The sequence below is a fragment of the Phalacrocorax aristotelis genome, chromosome 1 (genome assembly GCF_949628215.1).
Source record: "Phalacrocorax aristotelis chromosome 1, bGulAri2.1, whole genome shotgun sequence".
Lineage (NCBI taxonomy): Eukaryota > Metazoa > Chordata > Aves > Suliformes > Phalacrocoracidae > Phalacrocorax > Phalacrocorax aristotelis.
Window position 1 is genome coordinate 207520794 of NC_134276.1, and position 27677 is coordinate 207548470.

Sequence of the window (27677 nt, forward strand, 5' to 3'; positions counted from 1 at the left end):
CTGATATGGCAATTCCATTTTGAAATGTAGAGTTAATTTTTTGCAGAAAGTCCTGAAGACATTAAGATTTTGTTTCAGACAACATTTTGCTTGCCTCCTTGGTAACAATACAAAGTAAAACTACATTTTTATGCCCATGTGTAATACTTAAAAATATATTTTACTGCTGGAGTATTCCAGGAATCCCTTTTTCATAAAAGAATACGCAATCATTTAAGCACACCACAAAATCCAGGCTCAGCTACCCTAATTTCAGCTGTTTGAATTTTAGGCATCCAGATGTAATTCACCTTACCTGTCTAAAAGTTCCTCAAACAACAAGGCTGCTTTAAAAATAGTGGAAAGATAAACTTTTCCTGAATGTGATTCAGTGCACCTATCTGGTTACATAGTCTAGGAATAGAGTGGTGTTCCTCTAGAAATGTCTTTCTGGATGTTCTGTTAGACTTCCAGAAAGGTCTAGTTCTGACTGGAGCTCATAAGATGTGAAGCTTACCAAGGACTGCAAAGACCCCCAGAATTTCTCTAACAATGAAGCAACATAGAAAACAGGCTTTTTATCTTTTCCTTGACTCCAATTTTTAATTTAAGACCTAGTTTACAACACAGTTTTAGAAGACATGATGAATCATTAGCTAACAGAAATGAGCTGTACTTTAGTCTGTTCCAGCACACAAAAAAGACCTTTTTTCTTTAACTTTTTTTTTTTTCAACTTTTTTTTTTTTCCATGATACAGGGCTGATGCATGAGATATGTCTCCTGTTATACATTAATGATTCACACTTCCAGCTGATGAGTTACGAGCCAGAGTAATGAACGTAAGAAACAGTAATTCTGTGTTCTGGCTTTTATACAGTAGCAAAGTAAGATCTGACATAATGTAATACACATTTACAGTTGTACAAGTTAGGGTCTTGTTTTACAGAACGAAAGGGATTTCCCTATAGCTCCTACTTATTTTTTTAATACAGAATACATTTAAATTGCATGCAGTGATATGAGCAGAAAGCTAAATATCACACGGGTATAAATCCAACAATTCACAACTAAATGCACTGCTCTTAAAATGAAGATATTGATACGAAACTCAATATTTTTTTTGTAACAGCCTCTAAAATAAACAGTTTAGTGTTGGATGCTAAGCCAATGTTATGAAAACAACTACCTAACTGAAAAAGCAGGACGCTATGAATGGTTTAGAAGCTCATTTGTGTAAGTTAGTAATAATGAAAATACAAATACTTCATTGATGGAGTGAATACTATGGTACCACCTGATGTTCTAGGAATGCTAATTTTCTGCTTTTACAGGATTTAACTTTAATCTGGAAGTATTCTTATTATGGTCAACATTTTCTACAGTTCCAAAACTCATATCCTAGTCAACATATTGTCTTTCTAATCAAAGTGGTAGTTACCTGTACGTCAAACTCACCACCCATCCTTCGTTAGTTTGAGTTGGGATTCCATTTACAACTCTCAAATGTTTTGTTGAGGCACAAGGAATGACAGTATCTGAAAGCAGGTCCAGAGATCACATTTTACTAAAAACAGCGGTAGGAAACCTGTACAGTTGCACATAAGGACCACAAAAAGGTCAATATTTATTACAGATTATCTTTGCTGCGCTAATGAAATCTATTTCTAGAGCATCAAAACCACTTCAGTGAAGCTGGGTCAGTCTACATAAATATTCATCAGGAATATAAAATACATATATTTAAAAAGTTTTTTTCAGAGATTTACATACTTATAAAGCAAACATTGAAAACCATTACCATACCTCACCATGGGCAAGACAAAACGGTGACAATAGATAAAGGAGTATAATAAAGCTCTTCTACATTTTCCTCTTGTGAAAGCAAATTTTCCCAAGCTGTATGGTTTTTTGTGTCTTTAACTGATCTTTCTTTTGTTTCCCAATTGGAATGAAATGGCTAGTCTTGGATGATACAATACATGCACTGCACAGTACATCTGCAAACTAACTTACCATCCAAGCTGGTTGTAGTAGGAGTTGTATCACCTTCACCTAGACAGACACATAAAATGGTCATAATACAAATTTAAAATACACCTAAAAATTGCATGGAGTAAAAATTAACAGCAAATGGCATATTGTTAATTTTAATAGTTCACAAAGTTTTAAACTTCAATGATTTCTTTAATATTCTGCAAAAGAATGAAATAAGAATTAAACATTTTCCAACAGGAGTTTCAAGCATTTTTCTTCTTGAAGAAGTCCTGTGATTAAATCCAAATCATATTTAATGAAAATTTCTAACTTCCTTAAAAACCTTTGAAACTTCAAAACTCCTTTTATGTTGCTATCAGCAAAAACTTATCCCTATCAAAACGTGCTCCCCAAAATCTGGTTTGGTTCTCCATCTAGTGCAAGTCAAAAGAGAGTTACCATAAGGTGGCTTAAACTTGGTTCATAATTTTTGCCTTCAGTGAAGCCTACAGAGTGACCCAGCATTATGAGCTAGAGGTACATGTGTAGCTACTGGAAATTTGCACAGGCAAAATTTAAATGGTTTCATCCAACTAGATTCCCATCATTAAGAAAAAAAACCAGAAAGTACACATTTATATACATATTTAAATTTCCATGTGTATGTATACACATATGCATATGTGTATGTGTATGCATATGTATGTGTGTATGTGCGTATGTATACATATAAATATATGTGTAATGCAGGTTGAAGCGACCAGTTAAAGGCATCAAGTACACTTAGGAATTGCCAGCATTTCTTCTGTACTGGTTAGGCTGGTTATGAGCATGAGCTACTAGTAGTTAAACACTAGTCTGGATGAGTTAAATCGTAAAAGAGATGTACACCAGTTCTGGAGTTTGATTCCAGAAATCATAATACTTGCCATTGCAGTATACCCTACAAATATTTGCTGTGAATATTTCCTTAGGAATTCATAGATGCAGATAATGAACTCAGAGTGAGTGATTAAATGTATATTTATTCAGCTGTCATTCTTCATCTACATTGACACAAATCAACTTTTGCACAGTTTATTTACTCTTCGCGTAGATGCCGAAACATCACCTGAGACTACAAATATTACCTCTTAGAGATGCTACGGTTCAGGCTATGAGGAAATGCAGCATATTGCTGCTAGGAATGAATGTAACATTATTCTTAAGCTCTAGAGATCACAGACATGTATCAAAAGCCTGATATACCATTTAAATATTCTCCTAGGATAGACTTGGAAATAAGAATTTAAGAGAAAAATTTTTAACATAAATGTGAATTGCACATTTTTTTGTATAAATCTATCTTTTTTACTTAACATCAGTTTATTACTGAATTCCTTAGGATTTTTAATTCTGTTTATTTAAGATACTTAGATTTTAACATGCAACTTCAGAGGAATGATGTTCCTAATTCTTGCCAGGAGTTAAATCATGTCATAAACATCTGAAAGCAGAATCTAATCTATATAGCACATACAGACTTCAGCATGTATATAGTGAGTTATCCTAACTTTACAGAAAAATACAGATCACTAAAGAGACTATGAAGCTTGTAGCACAAAAGATAACTCTCCCTGGGTTTCTTGAGGCCACAGCCAGCATTCTGACCGCTAGACAATTCTTTGTCTCCATCCAGCCCTCATTCAATAGCTAGATCTGTTGGAAAATGTTTGACCATCTCTAATAGCCCTTTTATGCTCCTGCTGCATAAATAAGCCTTGAAATCTCCAAGCTGGTCAAGGAAAAGGACTCCTTGTTCATATATTGCACAAGCAGCTTCTGTCCATTCCTCATCAACCAGGAACAACCGATTCTTGATAGAATTACACATTTTCTGCTGTCACAAGTGACAACAGAAAGGTATGTATACACATGTAACACCATGGCTTCACTGGGACTGCACAGTTGACAATGCCTGAGGCATACCAAATACTCACATCGAGAAATAGGGCAGTAATCCCAGGGAACAAGAGGATCATCTGTGTAACACCAGGGACCATGAAAATCATCATCTGGATTGCGGCAATAGTTTTTCTTCAGTTTACTAACATCTGGTTCTCTGAATATTTGTATATGCCTACAGGGAAAAAAAATTCAAAGTGCTGAAAAGCTTTATACTATAGCCCAAATTTTCAAAGGTTAAACGTTCCTTTGCTCCACATTGTAATATTAGCTGATTGAGAAGCCTACAGGTCAGGGTTTAGGGCTGATAAAAATCAAAGGGAAGATGAGACCCAAATATTTTCTGGTTTGGGGTTCAAGTTTCCTCTGGTTGGTATTTTAAGCACGGTGTCCACTGGACAGCTGGGAGGTTTCTAGATCTGCCACTTGAGCTCAAATCCTTGCATTTGCTGAAGAGGGATCTTCACACTGATTAGAAAAGTGTCTGTGCTGCCCTCAGCAGATCTGCAGGCCTCTCTGAGAGCACAGGTAGCTTCTCCCTGCAGATTAGCAGTTAACACAAGGGAGCACTGAATCTGCAAAGAAAGCTGAGTCTTAGGAAAAAGAAAGACAAACACAAGAAAGTTAGCAACCTGAGCAGCAGGCATGGAGAGGGATGAATGTCTCAGGCAAACTACAGTGATAGGTTACCTAAGTTGCAAACTTACACAAGGTACTTTAAAGGTGAAAGTTTGGGGTGACAATCTGAAGCAGAGAAATCTGTTTATTTCTATCTTTTGCAATACAGCTTCCCCAAAGACTGACTGACTTACATGTCTTCCTCGACTGACTATCAAGTCAGCAGCAGGAATCAGGGACAGACAGATTCCAGAGGGCAATGGCTAATATGTTTGGCACTATGACTGTGGTGATCATGAGCACTCAAGAACAAGTACCAAGTAATATTGACATCATCACATAAACTTCAGAAACTAAGGGTAACTTAAGGCAAAACTGTTTCCATCTGGGCCAATAATGTGTGTAATATCTCATACGCAGCAAAATTTTTTATGAATCTCCATCTTTGTGCAGTACCTGGAAGTTGTTCTTGTCACTCCTGAGATTTATTAATCTACTGCTCTGAACCAGCAGAAATGACACTGAGGATTTTGGCATGATTGAAAAAATCTTGGAAACTCACAACTTCTTCTGTGCTTACGGCTGATTAATTTTTACTTTAACAAATTGTAGTGGTTTCAGCTGGGATAGAGTTAAGTTTCTTCCTAGTGGCTGGTATACTGCTGTGTTTGGAATTTAACATGAGAATAACATTGATAACACACTGATGTTTTAGTGGTTGCTAAGCAGTGTTTATACTAAGTCAAGGACTTTTCAGCTTCCCATACTCTGCCAGCAAGGAGGTGCACAAGAAGCTGGGAGGGGGCACAGCCAGGACAGCTGACCCAAACTGGCCGAAGGGATGTTCCATACCTTATGTCATGCTCAGTGTATGAGCTGGGGGGAGTTGGCTGGGGGACAGCGATCACTGCTCAGGGACTGGCTGGACTTCAGTCGACAGGTGGTGAGTGGTTGCATCACTTGTTTTTCCTGAGTTTTGTTCCTCTCTCTGTCTTTTGTTGTTTTCCTTTTCATTACAATTTATTATTATTATTACTGTTACTATTATTCTTGTTATTATTTTATTTTATTTTATTTCAATTATTAAACAAACCATCTTTATTTCAACCCACAAGTTTTCTCACTTCTACCCTTCCAGTTCTCTCCCCCTTCCCACTGCAGGGGAGTGAGTGAGTGGCTTTGTGGTGCTTAGTTGCCAGCTGGGGTTAAATCGTGACACAAATAAATTAAAACAACTTGCCATTTCCACTACTTGAATATGAAGCCAATGATAAACAACAGAAATGGCAAGTCATTTTAATGGCATTTGATGTTTGTGTCATTAGATCATAGACTCAATGTTTAATTTCAGGCTGCAAGGGACCTTAGGTGGTTTCAAGTCCATCCTCCTGCTTGAAGCAGCATAAGCTATGAGATCAGATCGATGAGATCAGATTGATGAGATAATAATTTCCTGCTTTATTCCTGTTATCTTCTCATAGAAAAAAACTTTCAAGGACAAAGATGGGGTAAACCAGGCCAATAAACTAAACACTAAGAAACAACCCAAAGCCTGCAATTAGTGGTTAGCCTGAACAAAGACTTGTTGCGTAATATATTTAAACACCAGGAGAAAAAGAAAAAAAAAAAGACACTAAAGCTCCAGGGCATAAGGGGCTGTTTTAGAATCACTGCAGAAGAAAAAGAGATGCCATCTGGAGGCAGTATTTATTCAGGACTCACTGAACCATCTCTTTCTGTTTCATATGTACACACCTACGTAAGTCTTCAATATTCTTGTCCCATGTGGAGCAAGTTAGCCCAAATCTTGTCTTGGATAAATTTCCCATGTAACTCTTGCCATTGCCACGATAACAATCTGAATAAGAATGTTGAGACAAGAAGTGGAGCGTTATTGTGCAACACTGAAAACTCTTCCTTTCCATCAGTAATCCAAGTAATTAAAGACAGGTGTTATATTTAGCAAACACTGTATAACATAAATCAGACAACTGAATAAATCAAATTGGAAAGGAAATGGGAGAAGGTTTCAAATTTAAATACATAAACTCCTGTTTGAGGCTTCATTCTCAACACAGTAGCATATGAAATCTTGTCTTACCTATATAAATGGGAAAATTTTTTTCATAAATAGTTAGTTTATGGTTAATTTAGAAAGGTCACACAGGGTATTCTAAAAGTTGTCAGGAGCTGTTTTATACAAAATAAAGCAAAAATACCCCTTAATCCTCCCTCCTAAAAACAGGCACTCAGCCTATTTGAAATGACTTAGCTTTGTGTAGATTCTGGATACTGACAACAATATGTAATTCTAGACTGAAGTTCTACTTTGGCAAAATCAAAAAATCAGCATGACTTTAATTTTAATGTAATTCAAAAACTTGCCTGTTCACTCCAGCAGAAGTCATGTTTAATTCATTAGCTTTTATCACAAGCCTTTTTGAAACTTTTCAAGAGGATTATTAAAAATGATCACTACTATAAAGGCTTTCTGTATAAAGCACTTCATTTCATATTCATCAGTATTTTTACTTTTTGATAATTGATATTTTACAAAAACCACAGAATGAAAGTCAAAGCTTAATCCTTTCTCTGGCAGAACTCTTGCAACTGCAACTCCTTCAAATTTTAAGGTAAAAAATGGCTAAAATTTAAAGATGGAGATCTTAATGCAGCCTGATGTAGGGTCATAGGTCTGACGTCTGAGCCTCAGTTTATGTTGTGATTGACACCAGTTCTCAGGATGCAGAAATACTCCTCAGAGTAATACCAAGAGCCCATGGGCAAAACAACATTTGCCTGAAGACTCAGGGTGGACTTTACAAGCAGAGGTAACAGCTTGATGCTAAGAGGCTATATGGTAAGTCCCATGTGTTTTTTTCAGCTCAGCTCCTTCTAGACAAGGAGGTATATGGAAAAAATAAATTTAAAAATTGCCTTTAGTGGCATTTTATGCACTTACAAAAAGACTGTAAACCAAGGAAATAATCTCAGCTCTGGAAAAAGGCCTTTCAAACTAAGAAAGGTAAGACAGTCGATCAGATCTCCAACTAATATAAAACGGCACACAGATCCACAGTGTCTAAAAATCAGGTCCCATAGCAAATCTTTGCTGCAGCTTTCCCTGTTGGAATCGAAACATGAACTGAGAAATGAATTTCATTTACACCGTGATGAATCCCAAGTATGCAAATAAAGCCAAAGCAGAGCTACACAGGTGTAATGCAGATGTACTGAGACCAACTTCTCCAGCTTTCAAGCCTGCCTATCTGCCATTTAGAACAGTACAGCATTCACTTAAAATCACGTTATCACCCTTCCCTGTGTTACCTTGTTCATTTGATACATCACACTTAGGAATCTGGGAGCAATAACCAATACGGATGTTTGGGTCAGTGGTAAAACACCAGGGTGATTCAGATCCATCTGGATTTCGGCAGTAGTTCTCCCTCAAATCCCTATAAAAATAAATACATTAGCTCACAGCAAGGGTAACCTAAAATTACTGATGCATTCTATTGTTTTTTATTAGGAATTAGCGACAATATAAGCTCCTTAAGGTCTGTATGTTACTGATCAGTGTCAAGTGCAAGGAGGTGAGGAGCCAGTAAGAACACAGCATCCAGAAAAATACAGTAATTGTAGTAGGAATATAGTATGGCAATTCATTTTCAGTGGACCTATGTTTTGACTGGATATAAGATTTCATTTGAAGATTAACAATATTTTCTGTATAGCTTATTTTTATTCAGGATCCTTCATCAAAATTTGCATGCAAGCTGACATTAGATACACCTGCAATCCATTACAAGTGCTTTTAAATACAAACATTACTGAAGTGCTTAAAATACCCTTTACTTTGAACGGTTCTGCTGAGTTTAGAAGAACAGTCCTGTAGACTGGCAGTGATTCATTTAAGAAACTGAATCTTGGAATATAAAAAAATGTATGTGGAAATTCTATACAGCTGTTACCTTTAAAGTAAGAGTTAGTCACAAGGGAACATCTGTAAATGTCTCTCACAGCTTGCATGAAAGAGTCAAACCTCTTAAAAGTAAGTTTTATTTTCCCATCTCCTGACAGTTGTTTCCATGTTTGTGTATCTCCATATTTCACTGTGTTTTTCCATCTGCAGCACTTACTGATAATAGATTATGGAAAGAAGGGGCCTGATGCTGTACTTCTTGCTCATGTGAGTTTTTAACTGTCCTACCAGCAGTTCTGTTGATTTTACTCAAGCTATTGGCCTGAATAGCCACTACACTCTCAAGAATCAGCTGAATAAGCAGTCCTAATATTGTTAGTCCCTCTACACTGCTAGGAACGTTGTTGAAACTGCACGAGTCCCTAATCCTGCAGCATCTTTACAGAGGTACAGCACAAATTGGCTGAAGCGGTGGTTCGTCTGAGAAAAACCGGTGGGATCAGGCTCAAGCACTGACTTCCAGGTAAATTCAAGGTGGTCTTGAGGTTGACAGAGGTGGCTCAGGATCCGCCCTGTTTTCCATTGCAATGGTGATTGTTACATTTTCAGTAGATGTGTTACAATGCACAGTATTTGATCAACAAACTGTACAATAGTAGTGAAAGGATTAAGACAACAAATCTAACTGGTTTGGTCAAACAAGTTATTGTTAGAGAGATAATCCAAACTTAGACTGGAACCTTTTCTTTACCTTGAAAGATCCACGCGATTAAACTCCAGCACAAGTCCAGGCTGATATTTAGCCATCAGTAAAGACAAACCCAGTTGTCTTTACTGGGTTGTCTTTACATGGACCCAGTTTTGGGTCCATGACGGTCAGCTAGGTTTCCTCTATGCTCAGTGATAAAAGTACTGAAAGGGCATGATTAAGGTAACTGCCTAAAATAAGTGGATTATTCACATCCTGGGACTTTATGAACTGTACAGAAAGGTTAGATGACCAGTGGTCCTTCAGGCAAAAGCAGTCTTATTCATGCAAATTCTTTTAGTAATGAGACAGAATAAGGATTAAAAAGGTGGAAAAATAAAAGAAGCGTTGTCAAATACTATAAATGTCAAGTATTGCTAAGGAGATTACACTTAGGTAACACTTAGGACATATTAAGTTAAAGACAGTAACCAAACTGCAAACAAGTACTTACCTGCATGAAAGAAAAACAATAGTACTGTACGAGCACTGCTGGGATTCAGGTCCCAGTGTGGAAAACAACCCTACGCTTCACAATCAGTTAAACTAGTGAAGACACACTTAAACAAAAAGTTCATAAAAAAACCCTACACTTGTGTGAAACAGTTTCACACAAGTTTATCTAGAATTAATATTTTGAGAGCTGAAGAACAGATTTTCCCTTGTTCAAATGTTTTTCAGCAATAGCAAGTAGAGTGAATGCAACAGGTCACAGAGCAGGGACAGGGATCCTATGGTCTACTTCAGTGGCATGAATTTTTAAACATTTGAAAAATAAGCTCTTTTCCCACTGCAGTAACACCCACATGTCTCTACTCACTTGCACTTGAAGTTCTCAGGAGTGATGTTGTGTTGGTGAGGAAACTGGGAGTCCCACCGCTGGCACTGGATTCCACTCCATATGGTGTTGACTGTGCCACGGTAACCCTCACCCTGTCCCTGAATGCATGTCGATGTCTCAGCTGCTGCCTCCGTGCTGTTCATGGAGCTTTCATCTGCAGACCCAGAGAAGAAGCGCTGTTTCATTTTCTTAAGACTGAGCCTGGTTCAGGATGCCAGGTTTGAACTCTACGTTGCAGTTCAAATCACAGTAATTGGAGTTCTTTGGTGAAATTGCCAATCTGATGTCTTTTACAGAATAATATTCTCCTCTTCACATTCACAACATCCATTAAATCAAAATAGGTGTTAGACCTTATGCTAGTTTATCCACTTGCAGGAAAAGAATCTGCAATATTTAAGAGCTTTTTAGTGAGACACCTGGCCTATGATACATAACTGAAGGTCAGGAGATATTCGTGGTTACTCTTTCCAGTTCAGCAAATATTTTCTCATTTGCTTAGCTTTGCAAAACTGGGTGACCACCCATGTGCGCACTGTTAAAAATGTTAATACATGTTTGCAGGATTAAAACCCAATTGGGTTTCTCCAAAGGATTCCCAGAATATCAAGTCACAGGAAAAAAGATTAAAAAAAAAAAAAAAAAATAAATCCTACTATAAAGTAATGTGCCAAATCCTCCTTGAAGTTTCTCTTTTTATGCCTCATATAGTTAGAGGAAAATAAAAAGCAAACAACAAAAAAACAAACCAGCTTTTGGAAATCAAAGATCAGTATTCTCTACAGAGAGACAAATGTTTTAAAGACTAACAAATTTATCAGATGGAAGATCTTTTACAGATGTTGATATACTCTGCGTTCACCCTGGTGTGGGCTGTCTTGAACTAAACTCAGAAAAAATGTGGTTTTTGAAATGATTCATTCACATAACTTGAAAGGCTCTTAATTTCTTATGCAATTTTCATAATTGCAAATTAACAGCATAAATATTGCATCAGATATATACAAGTAGTACAAACTAAATACACTACAGTAAGAGCAACACTTTTACAATGTCCCAAAAAAACTCCCAACATAATATTTTTATAAGTAACTGCCCTTCTGTTGGTAATTACTATTGTTCACTAATTTTATTAATTATCTTAAAAGTATTAGTAGCCAGCAATAAATATGTTATTATAAAGTTTTTAAATTAGTTTTTTTTTCAAATAGTCCAGTGCTTAGAACAATATTTGTGCGTTACTCATAATATAGTTAATTCCTGGTAATTTGAGCCAGTTCTATGAACTTGCAGAGAATATGGATCTTAAGGAAACCAAATGTCACAACAGATGGGTTTGGCTGATCTGCTGTCTAATCTTCTACGTTAAAGATCACTTCCCTGTCAGATGATAACATCAAGTTGTGCAGTTGAATTATACATTTCTCCATGCTGGAGAGAATTTCCCTTTTTCTCTTCATCTGGTTGATGTTTTTACATCAGTGTTTCACAGTCAAATAATTTCCTGTCCTTCCTTCCCAAGGCACTTTGTCTGCAAAAGTTGTCCTGTTTCAATAGAATTGTGAGTTCCAAGCTTGTTCCAAAGTCAAAAGGACATGGCACTGCAAGTATAACAAGCAGGCTTCTGCAGGCTGAGAAATGCACCCTTTCTAGTGGATTCATCAAACAGGCTTGCAGCTAGCAACTATATTTTTAATCATTATTACTCACTTTTTAAATAATTGGACAACAAAAAGACAAATTCATACATCTAATAGAAATACATAGCTGCATATTTCAGTTTTCCATCATAACTAATATATGAAAACAAATTGGAATTATATTCTAAAATAGCTCATAAGCTGATTAGAGTGAACATTGCTGTGCCACATTCAAATACATAGTAGTCTTTAAAAAAAATGCAATGCTTTTATTAAAAATGGGAGAGATGTGGTCTAAAATTTGGAAAAACAATAGAGTTACCTGCCATGATCAGTTTCAGCATACATGTGGCTGCATATTTCTTAAGTGAATTAATAAATTACAACTCTATAACTCTGGCAAAAAGTCTTCTTAAATAACAGTAATAATGCATAAAAATTCAACCTAATACAAGTTATTACAAAGATCTTATTTATACGCAAGTCACTATTTCAACCGTAATGAAGTGTATAGTACATCTACTCTGTACTCAGTCATACTAGGGAAAAAGTAATTAAGTTGGCGTTTATGTATCATTGTGTGTTTTTTTTTTAAAAAAATCACATGCCTGAAATGAAATAACTAATGCATCAATTGATTTAAGCAAGGCCATAGAGCCATTCTGCAGAGCATTCCTTCTTATACATCTACAGATGCACGGCTCATCACTAAATCTCACACTATGTGTCTGGACAGTGACCTCTATCTGTAGACCAGATTTTACAACAATTTGTCCATGTCAAAACATCCTACTTAAGGGAACCAGACAAACTTAACTTTCACATTGTCACGAATACTTGCACAGCCAAGCCACTTCCAGAAAGACTTACTGTATAATGGCTAAGAGAGAAATTATTCCAAAATCTGCAATGTGTGATGGATTATCTGTTACTACCACTTTGTGGCAGCTCTCAATAAGAATTCTAGTGATAAAGAGGATCACTGAAATAATTTTATTTGCATTAATAAAGCAATTCTATCATTCCAAAAGGTCCGCACACTCTCCCCAAGCTCTTGCTATACTACCTGCATTTCCTACAAATGTCTAATTTTCAAACATGAAAAATGACACTCCAAATATTTCTGCAGTTTAATTCTGAAATTCTAAGGGCTTGTGCCCTCAGAAACAACCCCTCCCATTCTGGTTGTTGAGTCTCACAGAAAGCTCAGAAATTGTCAAAATAGGCTCAGGAAATCCTTCATTCAGCTGGAGATCTCCACAAATAGGCATGACTGAAACAGTGTCCCTGTTGTTAATGAAAGGTGGGCTAGATGCACACAGGGACATGTAAAAGCCTGAGGAGTTTTGCCTGCCTCACCAGGCATTATAGATGAGTTCTGCAGGCCATAAGGCAGTTGCCAAACTTTAAGAAGTGCCCAGGTTGTCCAGGCTTACAACTTAAATAGTCATCTCCTTTCAGTACTAGTCTTGTTCTAGAGCTTAATTACTCCTGTCATCCACATAGCCAATTACCTAAAGTTTAATAACTCTGAGCATGAACATTAGATGTGCAGACCACTGGTGAAAGAGTCCTGAGACCACACTCACCAGTTCTCTTACAAGGTGGAAACAGATTAAGCTATGAATCAGTAAGGCTGAATTCCCATCCTTATCCTAGTATTTCCTCTAAAATATAAATTAAGACCTGCAACTACAAAGGGCTTCTTCCAATGAGGGAGACATTATGAATGAAGTCAAATTCAATAAACAATCCTTACTATGCAGACAGCTACTTTAATTTCTTATTAGAAATACTTTTTCCTTTGTTGTTCTATTTCAGCTTTTATAGTTCTGACTAAGATAAAAAGTGCTGTTAAAGGAAGATCACATAAAATATCATCTTTGAAAATACTGTTAATTATGTTTTATTAATTAAATGTCACTTCTTATTCCTATATGAAACTTCATTATGAAAAGAAGAATCAGATAATTGTCTAGCGATACTTTATTACTTTTGAACTTCATTTTAATTTTTTTTTGTATTATGGATGACTCAGATTGACCATGCAATTCAGACAGCTACTTGAGGATTTCCTTTTAGCAATATTTCCACATTTACATGTTCACTTTGAAGTCCACAACCAAAGTTCAATAATGCAAAGGTTTCCTTCTTTCCCTATTTTGATACTTGAAAATACATAACTGTATTAGTAAGGGTCAGCTCGTGCATTCATAGATGTTTAAGTGAAGAGATGAAACATTATCCAGAGGTTCATGTGTAAAGCCACAGATATTCTTCTCGGTTCTGGTTCTCACAGTAAAGCCAGCATGAGGGAATCAGCAGGGGCCTTGAGTCATTCTACAGCTGAAGTAACAAGTTAGAGTACTATTTCTGTCTTTAATACCAATGACCCAGAAGATAATCCTGCACAAATTTTAGGTCAATGGTGAAACTCCTACTGACTTAAAAGAAGGTAGGAATTTTGCTGGAGTATTCGTGTTCTTTCATGGTAATACTATCTACGTATTTTTTGGAAAAAAGTATACTTTGATAAGAAGCAGAGTTGTAAATTACTTAATCAGGAAAATTCCTACTGTTGCTTCTGCTGTTGCAATGTGTTTCCTAGTGTGTCGGTCAACAAAAGGAAAATGTATCTTGATTTGCAACAAAAGGTTTTAAAAAAGAGATTTTAAATGATAAGAGGTGCCTAACCCAGTAAAGAAAGTGTTCTAAACACCACAAAGTCCTCATTAAACATGATCCACACAGTTCTGCAAATGCCAGTGAGAAACCTGAGTGATGTTGTAGGGAGAAGCTGCTCATGTTCAGTTATACTGCCTCCAGGCATCCCTACCTCAAGCAATATGATCTACAGTTCTGGGCAGTATGATAGTGGCAGTTCCTTTGTACTCTGAGACAGAACATTGAAGGAAATAAAACCCCACTGATTTCTAGTGTTTTGGGATTTTTTCAGTAAAAATATATGAAAAAGTGAGGAAATAAATTAGACTCAAGTTCAAGAATCATAGTATTGAAGAGCTCATTGTCACCTAAAAACTGTACCCCTACAGTTCATTTGTCTTTGAGCACAGAGAGATCTTTCTGGGTTGTTCCAATATCTATAACTGAGCTTTAAATCCAAACAATTTTTAGTTTAAATCCATTTTAAAAAATCTGGATCTCTGCAGATTCAGAGCTCTCAAATCTCACTTTCAAAACTACCACAGAGATGATGAAAAGGGTCTGAGAAGGAGCCTTTTTGAGGAAATGTAGATAAAGCCATTGCATGCTCAATGAATGCTGGACCTCTGGTATGCCACCATATAAAGAGAGGTGGAAGGTAACAATTTATCAGCTACTAAACATCAGTCTCTTTTCACTCCCTCCTTTCTATAAACATCTTTATCTTATGTAAATATTAAGCTTAAACTGAGTGGCACTTTTATTTGTTTACATACTACACGATTCAACGAATAACTCTTTAATCAGAACATCACATTCAAATGGGCAGTTGAAATCTCTGCTTCTAAAGAAGGAGGAATCTAATATTAGTGATTCTTTGCCTTCCCAAAAGTTGTAGGCACACTGCAATGGTTCATTCTACACCTAGATTCTCAATTTTACTGTTTCATTAATTGCTCTTTCCCATCAAACCCAGACCCTTATTCAATTCTCCCAGAGCTTTTCGGGCTCCATTCACCCCTGGTACTGACAGATAAGGCTAAATCCATGGTAAAATCAGTTGGGTTGCTTGGAAATCAGTTAGGCAGCAAGAAAACACTGTCCTTACCATAATAGTTCTGCAGTTTTTCAATGGCTGATGTATGGAACTTCATTTCCAGGCCTCAGCACCTCTCTCATAGTCCTGTATCTCACCCACAGAAGTGCAGCTATCCTTTTTTCTTTTTTTTTTTAAAGCCGTATTAGCTCCCCACTCCTGTCTTCCCTGTAGTCATGTCCTCATTCATGCCAAAGTAACAGTCATTTTCTTTTTTCATATTTGCTGTCAGTGCTTCCATTTCTTCATTTCATCCTACACTTCTTTATTGCTGTTTTAGTTGTCCTTTTATCCTCTCTTCTAACTAAAAATTGTCTCAAGCCAAAACCACAGACACATATGTGAGCAACTTCAAACCAATCCTGTGGTCCCTGAAGTCTTAATCCAGATCCAATTTTTGCAGCTTGAGCCATCTCTAATCCCTAATTGCTCCTGTCATCTCTTTCTCACAGCCCTGGCTGTAAGCCACAATGTTTTATGCTGCCTTCTGTGCTTGGAAATAAAGTTACAATGCCCTCCTGTCTCTTCAGTCTTAAAAACATATTTATTTTCTGAATACTTCCTTCCACTGACTTTTTTGCTGAAAATTTTGTATATGAGCTGTTGTCAGCATTTTGGCTATAGAGCATACTAGCATTCATGACATGTAGCAAAAGCCACAAGCAGCATGCTGCCTTGTGGTCACTCCCCCAAAGAGAGGACACCTACGTTTCTGTATATGGTCCAAGGACTTAGATTTGCAAAGCATTTTTTCTAATTATGATTTCTTGTAAAATATATAAACAGTCCTCAGCATAAGAATTAAAAACCTGTGTAAGAATCCAAACCACAAAGCTATAAAGACATATAACTCATGATGTTCTCTTTTTAATGTACTGAGATTGCATGCAGCCACAGCTTCAGAAAGTGGAGCAGCCACTGAAACCCAGAATGTTTGGGCTCCCTGCTAGGAGGTGGAAAAACAATTTTTCTATGTGCCTTAAGAAAGACAGAAAATTGAAAACAGGGCTTCGATATTTTGGTATTCTTGTCACAGAGCTGGTGATATAACAGTAATATCAGCAATAAATTCCCTCCCTGGGTTATAAAGGAAAGCACTGAGCAGCATCACATCTTATGTAGAGGGCAATGCCATATGCCTGTGCTAAACATCCTTTGAAAATATCTGCTGGGTTAAGCACCTTCAAGATCACTACTTTTGTATCCTTCCTCATATAGATAGCGTCAGAAGTTTCCAAAGATCTACAGTTTTCTGCAGTGAAAACACAGTTTTGCATGTGAAATTTACACTGATCTTAATATACTTTTAACTGAAGGTGAAAGAATTTCTAGTTAATTCAGTTAAATTTTGCCTAGAAATAAGACAAAAAACTTACATTGTGGGGTTTGTTTTTAATTCCATTTTGATTATTGCCTTCTCTTCAGGACTCTGATTGTGACTTGGATAGACAAAAGTGACATTACAGTAGTTTGCAGGAGATCTTCCACCCATTTTATAAAGCTTAGGCCAGACTGTAGATACTGAAAGTTGCATGGACTCTAAGCTTACGTGACCAGCAAAGCCAGATGTGAATCCTCAGAACACTGACACATTAGCTCAGGAAATGCCAAAGGATAAAGGTTTATAAAAGTTGCATTTGTGAAACAGTCAGCTGTAACTTAGGAATATTTTTTTCGTAATAAAAACATTTCTACCAGGGGAAAAGAACAGATCTGGTATGCTATGTATGATTCATATATTATCTAATAATTAGAGAAATGTAGGAAGTACTGTTTAGTTTAAAAGATAAAAATAACAAACCAAAACAACCAAAACAGCGCAAACCAAAAATCCAAACCAACAACCACCCCTAACTTAATGAATTAACTGAAAAATTGGAAAGACGATTCAGTTATAAGGCTAAGCAAGACTGTTCACAATGGGGAAAGACTGAACTTTCCCCACTATCAAAGATTATCAATAACTGTAGATACAATTACATTAATTAGTACTATAGTTCACAGGCAAGACTTTCAATATGGGTGTGACTTAATGGGTGCCTGATACAAAACAATCAGTAGCCCTGTTAAGCTGCTTCTTTCTCTGGAGATCCTGATCACAGACATTGCCCAAAGTAGCAAAATAACCTCACTTTTTTACAGTGGAATAATTTTGCTAATTTTAACTACCTTATACTGGATTTATGATGACATATGAGAGTGCAGAATAAGTTTAATTACTTTGCATCAGGAAGTGCATTAAGAGTACTCTTCCTTAACCTTTGGTTTTCAAACAAGTGACTAATTGATAAGTGACTGAGACTCTAAGACATTACACTGGCCTAAGCTAAGAAAAAGCAAGGAGAGAAAATTCTGAACTATTGGTGATGGAAGCACAAAACATGGTGTGATTTGGTTTGGTAAGAAATCCAAGTGAAGGTGGACAATCCCATGCTTCCCCCTCTAGGAAGCAACTGCTCACACATAATGGTTCATGCCAGAGCCATTCCCTCTTCCCCCCCGCCCCCGCACCCCAATATTTAAATATATGCTAACATTATAGGAACAAATGCAGTACTACATTATGGAAAAAGAGTTTTGTAAGGTCCACTACTATCTCTATTTTATCTGGATTTTAGGTAACCCAGTAATGTTTTGTTTTAGTTTATATAACAACAACAAAAAATACGGAGAACCATGAAAATTAGAGAGTCATTAAAACTAGTCCTTTTATGTTTTTTATTTTTTTTCCCTTTTCTTCCCCTTTTTCAAATTCTCACATAAATCCAGTTCCAGGTGAGCTTTATTTTAAGTATCATCTGTTATCCTGTCTTCCTCCAAGAGACCCAAATGAATTTTACAATGACATAAGCTTGCTGAAGTGACAGAGCTAGATGAAAAGCAGAGTGTCTGATTTTGAGGATTTTTTTTTTAAACACTTAACTTTGGTCAAAATTGAAGCAGGACAGCAAAGGAAATTGTAGTTTCCAAAACTCAAGAACTAAGGAAACTGACTTTCTCATGAGCTAACGTAACTCTGAGTTTCACTGAGTAGTTTTAGAAGATTCCCTTTGTCTCTACTTCATGGAAAATCCAAAAATACTGTTTTCCCTTTTCTGCCTATATTCCTGGGGGCTCTGCCACAGGCCTGGGGCACAGGAAGCTGACAGTATCCTACAGTATGGATTCAGTTAAAGTCATGCCTTGTTTTCAGAAATTGCCTTTATTCCCAAGATGTTATAAACAAAGTATTTTGAGTAAAGAGAACAAAAAAATCTGCCTAGGTATGAGACTGTTTTTAATATCATGCTTGTGCATTGATTATTTCACATGTTGTCGGCTCACTAAAGGCAAAAAATTGGACCACAAATCTGGCAATGAGAAGTATGGGAGATAAGAGAGGAGTCTATCACTTGTAGATCCGACAAGCTGTGAATGAGGCAAGGAATTTCAGGGATGCAAATCTCAGTTTCCTAATTAAAGCATGCCCCAACAAAAGTTAATTCTGCCATCTGCCTCAGCCCCAGCATTACCATGAAAGTCTAGAAAAATTACTTTACCCAATTTTTCAAGGGAGATAAAATAGTTTTACTTTCCTCACCATCTCTGTACTGCTCATTTAAGACATCTAATTATCAGTAGAACAGAACTGTCAGAGCAACCACAAAAGCTAGGAGCATCTGGGCTTTGAAGATAGAACATGCTGCAGAACACTCTAAAAATCCTGAACTAAAGCATCTCGAAGTGGGCATCCAATACTTGTACACCTTAACGTTCCTTTGACTCAATTCCCTATCTGTAAAGTGAAGATAACAAAAACCACAATCTTGTAGTTGATGGATGAAAAGAAATTAATTGCCTGTGGAGTGCTTTGGTACTGGAGTGCTGAATATCACAGAGGACTCCATGAGAAAATTACTAATTCTGTCTTCAGCACAATGCTGAAAAGCGTGCAGGAACCGAGGCCTAGGACCACACAATGTACAAGAGGAAAACAAAGCAATGAACAGTTCTTGACACAGAGAGCACTGAGTAAGGAAGGTGTGTGTGCACCTACTCCCAGACTGTAATGCAGATGCCCAGCATGGCCAAACTAATACTGTACATGATATCTTCATGATGATGTTGCCTCACATTTTTGGTTCTTGATTTTCCTGCATTTTAATGCAATTTCCTGTACATAAGACATACACATATTCCAGTGCTAAGTAACACAAAACTCACTTCCTGTCCAGATTAAATATAGTGTCTTTACAGCAGATCCTCTTTGAAAGCTATGTTTTAAAAGTCAGTGAAGTGCAATGAATGGACTAGCAATGAATGAACTAACTGTGGTCCTATATTATTTGAACTATCTGTGTCCAGATTTTGGAAAGGAAAAGGAAGTAATAAATTTTGCTTGAACTCACCACACGTTTTAATTGCGCAGAACTCCCAGGGGGTGTTAGGGTCAAGAGTGTAGCACCATGGTCTCAGCTTGCCATCAGGATTGCGGCAGTAATTATCATCAAAGCCCTTGTCAGGGTATCTGTAAACCACAACAAGAAATGTGTCAGTGAAGTCTTCCCGGCAACACTGCGCAGGCTTGTACAAGGTACTTAAAGGACAGTTTTCAGCAGGGGAAAACAAGAACCTGTTACTATTAACCTTGGGTCTGATCCTGTGAGACGAATGCAGATACTCTTTTAACACTATTAAAAAGTTAAGAACATAAAATCTCTTTCCAAGAATGCAGCAGAATCAGACCTCCACCGAGGGGATTCCCTGCTGTGCTAATGCAGAGGACACCGGATGGGGTAACTCTGCTAATTGCTAAACTCTTGCTCTTCTGTCTGTCAACTGATGACCAGACTCTAAAGCCAATCTTTTTTTTAAAACAGTCCAATTAAGTGTGGGTTATATAAACACTGCCTGGCATGCTGGACTCATTAAGAAAACAGGTTCTTTAGTGCAACAGCCCTGGGTTCAAACTGGAAGCTATTTTAAATAGCTTTGTTACTAACGATAGCTCCAATTTTTGTAATAGAGCTCATTCCAGGTCATGCCCTCATTTCAAGCATTGGGGGAAAAAAAAAGAAAAATAAGGAATTAACTTCTAACTTGCTTTATCTCGTTAAGATTTGAAACTCTTGTGCCATTGAATTATTTCCACATTCCTACTGCCATCATTGAATGATCAGGCAGATATTCAAGATAAGGAGGTTCGTTTTGTATAAACGTGCTATATTAACATCAATAAACTTAAAGGGAAGGAGAGAAATGCATACTTTATTTTTCTCCAGTGAATACAGTTTGTCTTGGTTTTCCAGTTTAACCGAAACATTTGTAAAGAAACAAAAAGTAGGTTTTCCCCTGAGGGAAACATGAAAACTATGTAAGAGAGCAATGAAGTTAACTACCTGGGAACCTGAACCCATTTACAACTACAAGCAGATGTCTTCCACACAAGGAGAGGAAAATATGATTTACAAGACTGTGATTGTGCTAGGATGCTTTTTCTGTCAAACAATCATCCTAATTTTGACTCATGCATTTACAACTTGATCTCCCATTCCTTGGGAAGAATCAGGTTCCCTCATCTATACAAGGGACAGGGACAGGATTTAAGTCAAATTAAAAAAAAAAAACCAAAAAACAAACAACAACAAACCAACAAACAAATAAACTAGACAAAGAATCAAAACACTAAAGCCAACAAGGAGAAACGTTACAAAACTGAGAATCCAAGGGCAGTCAAGAATGTGGTGGTTTCATATCTAGCAGCAGTACCCTGTTTTCTGCTAGGTAGAAGACAAACTGTAAAGGAACAAATTGTGTCCAAGGATTTCACAAGAAAACAGTTAATGGGCTGATAATACACCAGAAGACAAGATGGTTTTGGCCACCCAGTAGGTGCAATGATGATCTTTGATGTTGGCAGCACATGTTCCACGCCATGTAGCAATGGAGAGCCCATGGCATTACCCAGGAATGAAGGTGAGTCCAGGAATGGCAAGGTATCTGCAGTTATAGCTCCCAAAACCATTCAAAATATCTAGGGGTGTAAAGAATCCACTCTGTAGAAGGCAAGTGTCTTTCACAGCATTGAGTACTCTGTCCTTCCTAATATTATATATTATGTTCCCACAGTACGTCAAAAATGTGTTATTTACTAATTAAAACTTAAGTAGAGATGTAACATTTCCTCCAGGATCAAGATTTGAGTGTCCTTGTGGGATGGAATAATGTCTGTGAACTGTATCTTTCCACCTACTATACCTATGACCCCTTTTCTAGAGCAGCACCAGCCTTCCCAGTCACTGGTTCATCCCACAATATTCAGGCATGCTTCTGCCTTCCTTCATATCCAGCAAGCAACAGTTCCTCAGTTCCTACAGAAAAGGCCAACTAACCTTTAAGACAGAAATATTAGGGATAAGATAAACAACAGGGCTTCAGGCTGTTCCACACAATTCAATAGTGAGACCATGGAGGATTCTCTGACAGCTCATCCCTTTGCACTGCACACTCATCCTTCCCCAGTACACTAGGGCACAGACCTGTTGCTTAGACCCAAATAGAGCCTGAGGTTTCCAAGACCTTTCAGAACCCTACATATTTCTTTTTTTATTTTTTTTTCCCCTTGAAACTGCAGTAGCCGTACTTCACTGCTGAAACTGAAATGAAGCATTAAGATACACATCTGGTGTCAAAATCATGACTTTTTCTCAGTTTCTGGGCAGGGGGAAAGAGTGGTAGACAAAGAGACAACATTTATTCCCTTTAACAAGACAGAAGCTGATCTCTAGCTCTGCTGGAACTAATCAGAAACTTAGTGTCTAAAACTCTTTACCATTATTTCTTTTCCCCTTTTTGTTTTAAAAGACATGCAGGACTGGAAACTTGACTTTGTATAAAGTAAATTTTTGTACAAGAGATTTAAACCAGAGTATTTAATAAAAGGATACCTGCAGATGTTCAAATCTTACACTACACTTCAACCCTACTTTCCTCCATGCACTAAGTACCTATTTTCACAGAATATTTGATTTTGAGCAGAAAATATGGACAGAACTGGAGAAAACTCTTGCTTCTGTATGCCAGTCTAGGTCATTAGCCTCAATGGTCTTCCCTCCATACTGAGGCATAGCCCTGCCTGAGAGAACTGAAGCTTCAGAATACAATTCTTCATCCACTAATAGCTAAAAACGGGTCATGCAGCAGCTGTTTGGGGGAATTTCTACTGCTAGCCTCAATCATATCTAAGTAAACAGGTATTATCAATTCTTTTCAGTAACTGACTCCTGAAGGGAATAAATGTGGACCGATTAAATGAGGTGACAAAAAGGTGAGATGTATTCACCCTGAGCTGAGAGCACTGTCCAACAGCAGGTAGACTGGAGCATTTGAAAAGATTACTAGTTTTACCTCTTTTTCTTTGTCATTGCAACTATTGAATCCATAAATGAAAATAAGTTTAAAACTGTCCAACTAGTCCTTCCTTGTTTCCAGGATGTTCATATTTCCCCAGGATGACGTAGTAAAAGCCTCTCTAGATATTGCTGTATTTTAATGGATCATTTCTTCCAGACCTCCTGTCTTATTTTCACCTTAAATAACTATTAAAACAACCACACAAATCAAAGCCCATGACATTTTTGAAAGCTAGCATAATCAAAGCATAAATGTCACTACCTTTAGTGACCATTCCATGAAGTTAATTAACATCAGTGTATTAGAAATACACTGAAACCCAGTTACACTTCTGAAAGCACATAAAGATTAGTTCAATCTGGATGGGACATTTTTCAATTAAAAAAAGCATTTTCATTACAGTCTGAAAACTCTCAAGAAGATGTTTTCCAAAGGAAACCTTCCAAGGAGGAAGGTGATCATTCATGAAACAGCAGTTAGTTTGAAAAGTCATTTTGCAAACCATCCAAAATTAATGGAAATTAATTTTAAAAATTCCTCCTGACAGTAACATTGTTATTGTTTATACCCAGAAGTTCTATAAATGTTTCACTCCCAAGGAAAAAGAATATTTCTGTGACTTATTCTAGAATGCACAGCAAGTGCATGGTAAAACTCAGAAACAGATTCTTTTCAGTCCCAGTCTGCTAATACAAAATATTTATTGCAGCAGAAATATGGGAGAGCCTGTTATTATGCAGTCTTCCTCTGGTAGTTTAAGTTTATTCAATCCACTTTATAAATTGAGTTAATCCAAAATCCAGAGTAAAACTAAAATGAAAATTTATTCCAGTTTAAGAGAAACACAAAGGCCCTCCTGTGTGGCCTAAACCCCCGCACAAAATCCTTCCAAAAGGGTGTATTATAGATGACCCTTTCGGTCGAGTGAATTTTACCCTCTAGGAAAAACCCTAATGGGGATGAAATTTGTCTTGCTGTTTCTGACTCATCTTTTGGCATCATGTAACTATGCCTAAATTAAAAAAAAAAAGTCTATAAATCCATGTGCATAAAATGCTAAACAGAATGATGAACCCTTTTCCCAGGCTAAAAAAACACATGTAGCGGGCAAATATTTTGGTAAAAAAAACCCAGATACTTAAACCTGATTACAGCAGAAGACAATCTACAGCTTTAAAGCTGTTCAATATTTCAGAAAAGGAGTATATTCTGACTTGACAATGTTGCATGTTTAGATTCGGTAATTGTGTTAAGAACTCTAACAAAAAATTATTACTTTTAATCATTATTTACTTTGTTATTACTTTAAGGTATTTTAAGCTGACTGAAGCTGCATAAAAACATATACAGAAACATTCAGAGGTTAATTTTTTACTGTCAATAAAGCTAGGGAGGATATTTTGACCAATTAATGCAGCGCATGTACGTAGCTGCACTACACAGCCGTGGGATGTAGCCACAGCTGCACAAAATAGCCTCTAGTCCCCCTCTTGCATCCCCATCGTGACAGTAGCCAGCCTGCACTCACCATGGGCCAGAGGCCCAAGCAACTAAAACTGGTGAACTCTACAAATTTCACTTCAGCTAATGCTGATTTTGCCCAACTGGTTCCACAGCATGTGTAATTTTTAAATTATAACCACATGGATTTACTTGGGGGGAGGAGAGGTTACCTCTCTGGACGAAATTTATGCTTGTGTGGTCTCTGAAGATCCCAGCGCTGACACTCCTTGCCCGACTCGGTGTGATCCATCGGCCCTCTGTAACTCTCTCCATTGCAGGTCATGCATTCAACTAGGTAAAAAAAAAAAAAAGAGGTACTAGTCATTTATTATGCTGATGCCTGTAGCACACAAAAAATTTAGAGGAATTAAATCATACTCCTTCTGTTATATATTGAAACCAACCTAAAGAGGTATAAAAAAGTGATATCTTTTATTTAGGCTGGTTTGGGAAATGTCCTTTGAAATAGAGTTGCATCTTTTTCTTTGATCTAATCCAGCTGTTTAAATTTGGTATCATTTTATAGGACACTTACAGTTTTGAGGAAGGTGTGTGTCAGCTGCTAGATGCATTCATGTTCCTAGCAGATTTTTAACCTTACTTATGGCTAGTAACAGAGAGACACACGTATCTAAAGAAGGAGTACTTTTAGAGGTGATGTTTTCTAATTGAGTAACATTCATTACTCTAAATCACTCCAGCTCATAATATAATTACAGCGCAAGTTTAAGTGCGGAATAATGGCTGAATCACAATTTCAATGCAGTGCAGTCTGTTTCTTTAAATTCCCAGCACTTTCAGCTGTATATGATACTGTTTGTTTTCGATGCTAATTCTTTTTGGCAGTTTAAACTATGATACATTTTCAGCCCTGGTATGGGAAAGTGGGGGCTGGGGGGAGAGTGGGCAAAAGCTACCAAAGGGATTTGAAATCATTGTTGGACAAAATAGGCTTCATAATTTAAAACGAGAAGCCTTAAACTATAAAATAAGTTCACCATAATTAACTATAGAAACATTTCTCACGTGTCCCCTAATTTGAGTAATTGTAACGAAGGATCACTTAGTAAATACTAACTTATGCAATTACAGACCTCACTCTTCAGTCAAAACATCCGCTACCAAAGTCTTCATCCCGCGGCGACCTCCAGGTCTTATCCCATCTGAAGCTCACTTAAATTGATCTTTAAATGCTAGCTTTTAATAGATTTCCAAGCTCCTTGTAAATCATTCTCTTCCTCCCTGTCTTCCTCCCTCCCTCTCTCTCTCCTATTCCTTCCCCCACCACTGGATAACTATTGCACATGACACATTATCAGGAAAATTAGAGGCAGCCTATCTTGAGAACTTAAATGGTTTGATTGACTGGAACTGGATTGGTTGATTAGCAAGATATAAGAGCTTAGTTTGGAGGTTAACAGAACTCAAAAATCAACAAATGCAATGGTACACATAAAGTGTCTGTACAATTCTGTGACTTGAAAGTCAAATGGGACTGGATTTATGGTATGTTTTACTTATTTACAGTACTTATTTGAAAAACAAAATACATGCTTAGATTGAGCTTTCATCCTGTAATTCAATATCTATTTTTTCATCAAAAAGAAGAAGAAAACTTGGTTTTACCATGGAATGACACTAGATGATTTTATTACATAGTAATACTGAAATTGTTAATGGATTCACTATGGACTAGACAAGCGAAAAAAGGGACGCATTTGTGTGATCAGCACAACTTTTTTCCAGCTCCTCCATGACCTGAAAAAAGCTGCTGAGCCTGAAGGCTTGTTCAAGTCTTCCAGAGTAGTGGAATGTAACAAGATCTCCTCTTTCTCTAATAACTGCTTTTCTTGCTACATGAGTTATTCTTGCTGAGCCATCACCTATTCTTCCTCCAAAATCCACGAGCAAGTGCCACTGAAACTACTGCCTCATTGTATCTGTTCTGTATACCTGCTGTTGGCAGAGAAAAGGCAGCTTTCACGAGAGCCATGCCGGGTTACCTTGTGAACAGAGGGGGATGTCGCAGACTTCATGGCGTGTCTCCGGACTGGTGGTGAAACACCACGGCCCTCCCTCTTCCCCTCGGGGGTTTCGACAGTAGTTTTCCCGCAGGTCTTTACCCCGATAGCTCGAAGGTAAAAAGCTAGTTTTAAAATGACAATCATTACAGTATAAGAGCATGCAAACTTTGGTGTTAATCATACTATTTTTTTACAAACAGAAACAATCACATTTCTGCTTCCTTCTCCCTCCACCCTGCCTACACAAATGCACACACCCAAATATCTGTCCATACACAAATACACATCTTCAGTCAGGATTACTCAATCAATGGCCTAAATCTGGGACAACTTGTCTAGCCTGTAGCTTGCTCTAGCGAATTTTACTCCTCTCCCTTGGGCATCCAGAGCCAACTGTCTGCTGTAGAGCCAGAGGCAGCAGTACACTCCCTCCCAGCCCTCACTGCACTCTCCTTGGTGAGCTAGAAACTACTCACAGAATGGTGGAAAGCCCTTGGACAAGGGGGGAAAATGTATTGGGTACATAGGGGAAAAATTCATTGGGTCCATAGCCATGTCAGACCTGCCTTTCTTATGTGTGTTGTGCACATGTGCACATGTTGTGCAGGCCCAGCTGGGCTTAGTGTCCACCTACTACATGAAGCCCACAAGCAAAGAAACCTCTTCCCATCCCCAGCCAGGCAGCAGCCAGAACTGAGCATCAGGAGCGTGTGAACGTGACTGAGTGGTGTGACACACTGCGCTGAGAGGCTTTCACTGCCTGAAACCACAAACTGCTTTGCATTTCAGCATCAGAAATTTCCCCAGATGCCTCTTTAGCTGTCTTGCTTCATGTTCTGCTACAAGCCCTGCTGTTGTCACCTTAGGGTCTGCTACTTATAGACCCACTCATCATTGCTATTGTACAAATTAGGTCATTTAAGAGTGACCTGGCTGACTTAAACTGTGCTCTCCCTTTCATTATATTTTCTGCTTTTGCTGTAAGGGGCTATTAAATAACAACACCCCTTAAGATTTTTCCCTTAGATTAGGGGTTCTCAGACCAATGCTAAGCACTTTGTTTTTCTTTAGTGATTTAATACAAATGTGAGCTAATACTATATTTTTTGCTTAACCCACATTTTCAGCATGAGATTTTGCTGCTTATGCTCAGTTCACCGAATATAAACTCTCCAGGGTCAAGGTTTTGTGTTCTTAGCTGTCTGTAAAATTACAAGATCACCTCTAGAGAAACCCCCACATACACACTGACATATAACGATATATGTAGGCACATATATATATATATTTATATATAAAAGTAATACTAGTTATTTTTCCCTACAAAC

General features: G+C 37.4%; 1 protein-coding gene across 3 annotated transcripts in view; it reads right to left on the reverse strand.

Annotated features, from left to right (window-relative positions):
- Nucleotides 1–27677, reverse strand: part of HGF (hepatocyte growth factor) — a 57581-nt gene that overhangs the window by 8209 nt on the left and 21695 nt on the right. For 2 of the 3 annotated variants that reach the window (XM_075081504.1, XM_075081503.1), the window contains exons 5-13: nucleotides 26329–26471; nucleotides 24496–24616; nucleotides 19819–19937; nucleotides 10010–10184; nucleotides 7847–7974; nucleotides 6272–6374; nucleotides 3934–4073; nucleotides 1994–2032; nucleotides 1419–1515 (exon numbers count right to left, since the gene is read on the reverse strand). In XM_075081504.1, the coding sequence (XP_074937605.1) occupies nucleotides 1419–1515; nucleotides 1994–2032; nucleotides 3934–4073; nucleotides 6272–6374; nucleotides 7847–7974; nucleotides 10010–10184; nucleotides 19819–19937; nucleotides 24496–24616; nucleotides 26329–26471 (1065 nt within the window). The remainder of the gene's footprint in view (nucleotides 1–1418; nucleotides 1516–1993; nucleotides 2033–3933; nucleotides 4074–6271; nucleotides 6375–7846; nucleotides 7975–10009; nucleotides 10185–19818; nucleotides 19938–24495; nucleotides 24617–26328; nucleotides 26472–27677) is intronic. The other variant, XM_075081502.1, reaches the window with a different exon arrangement.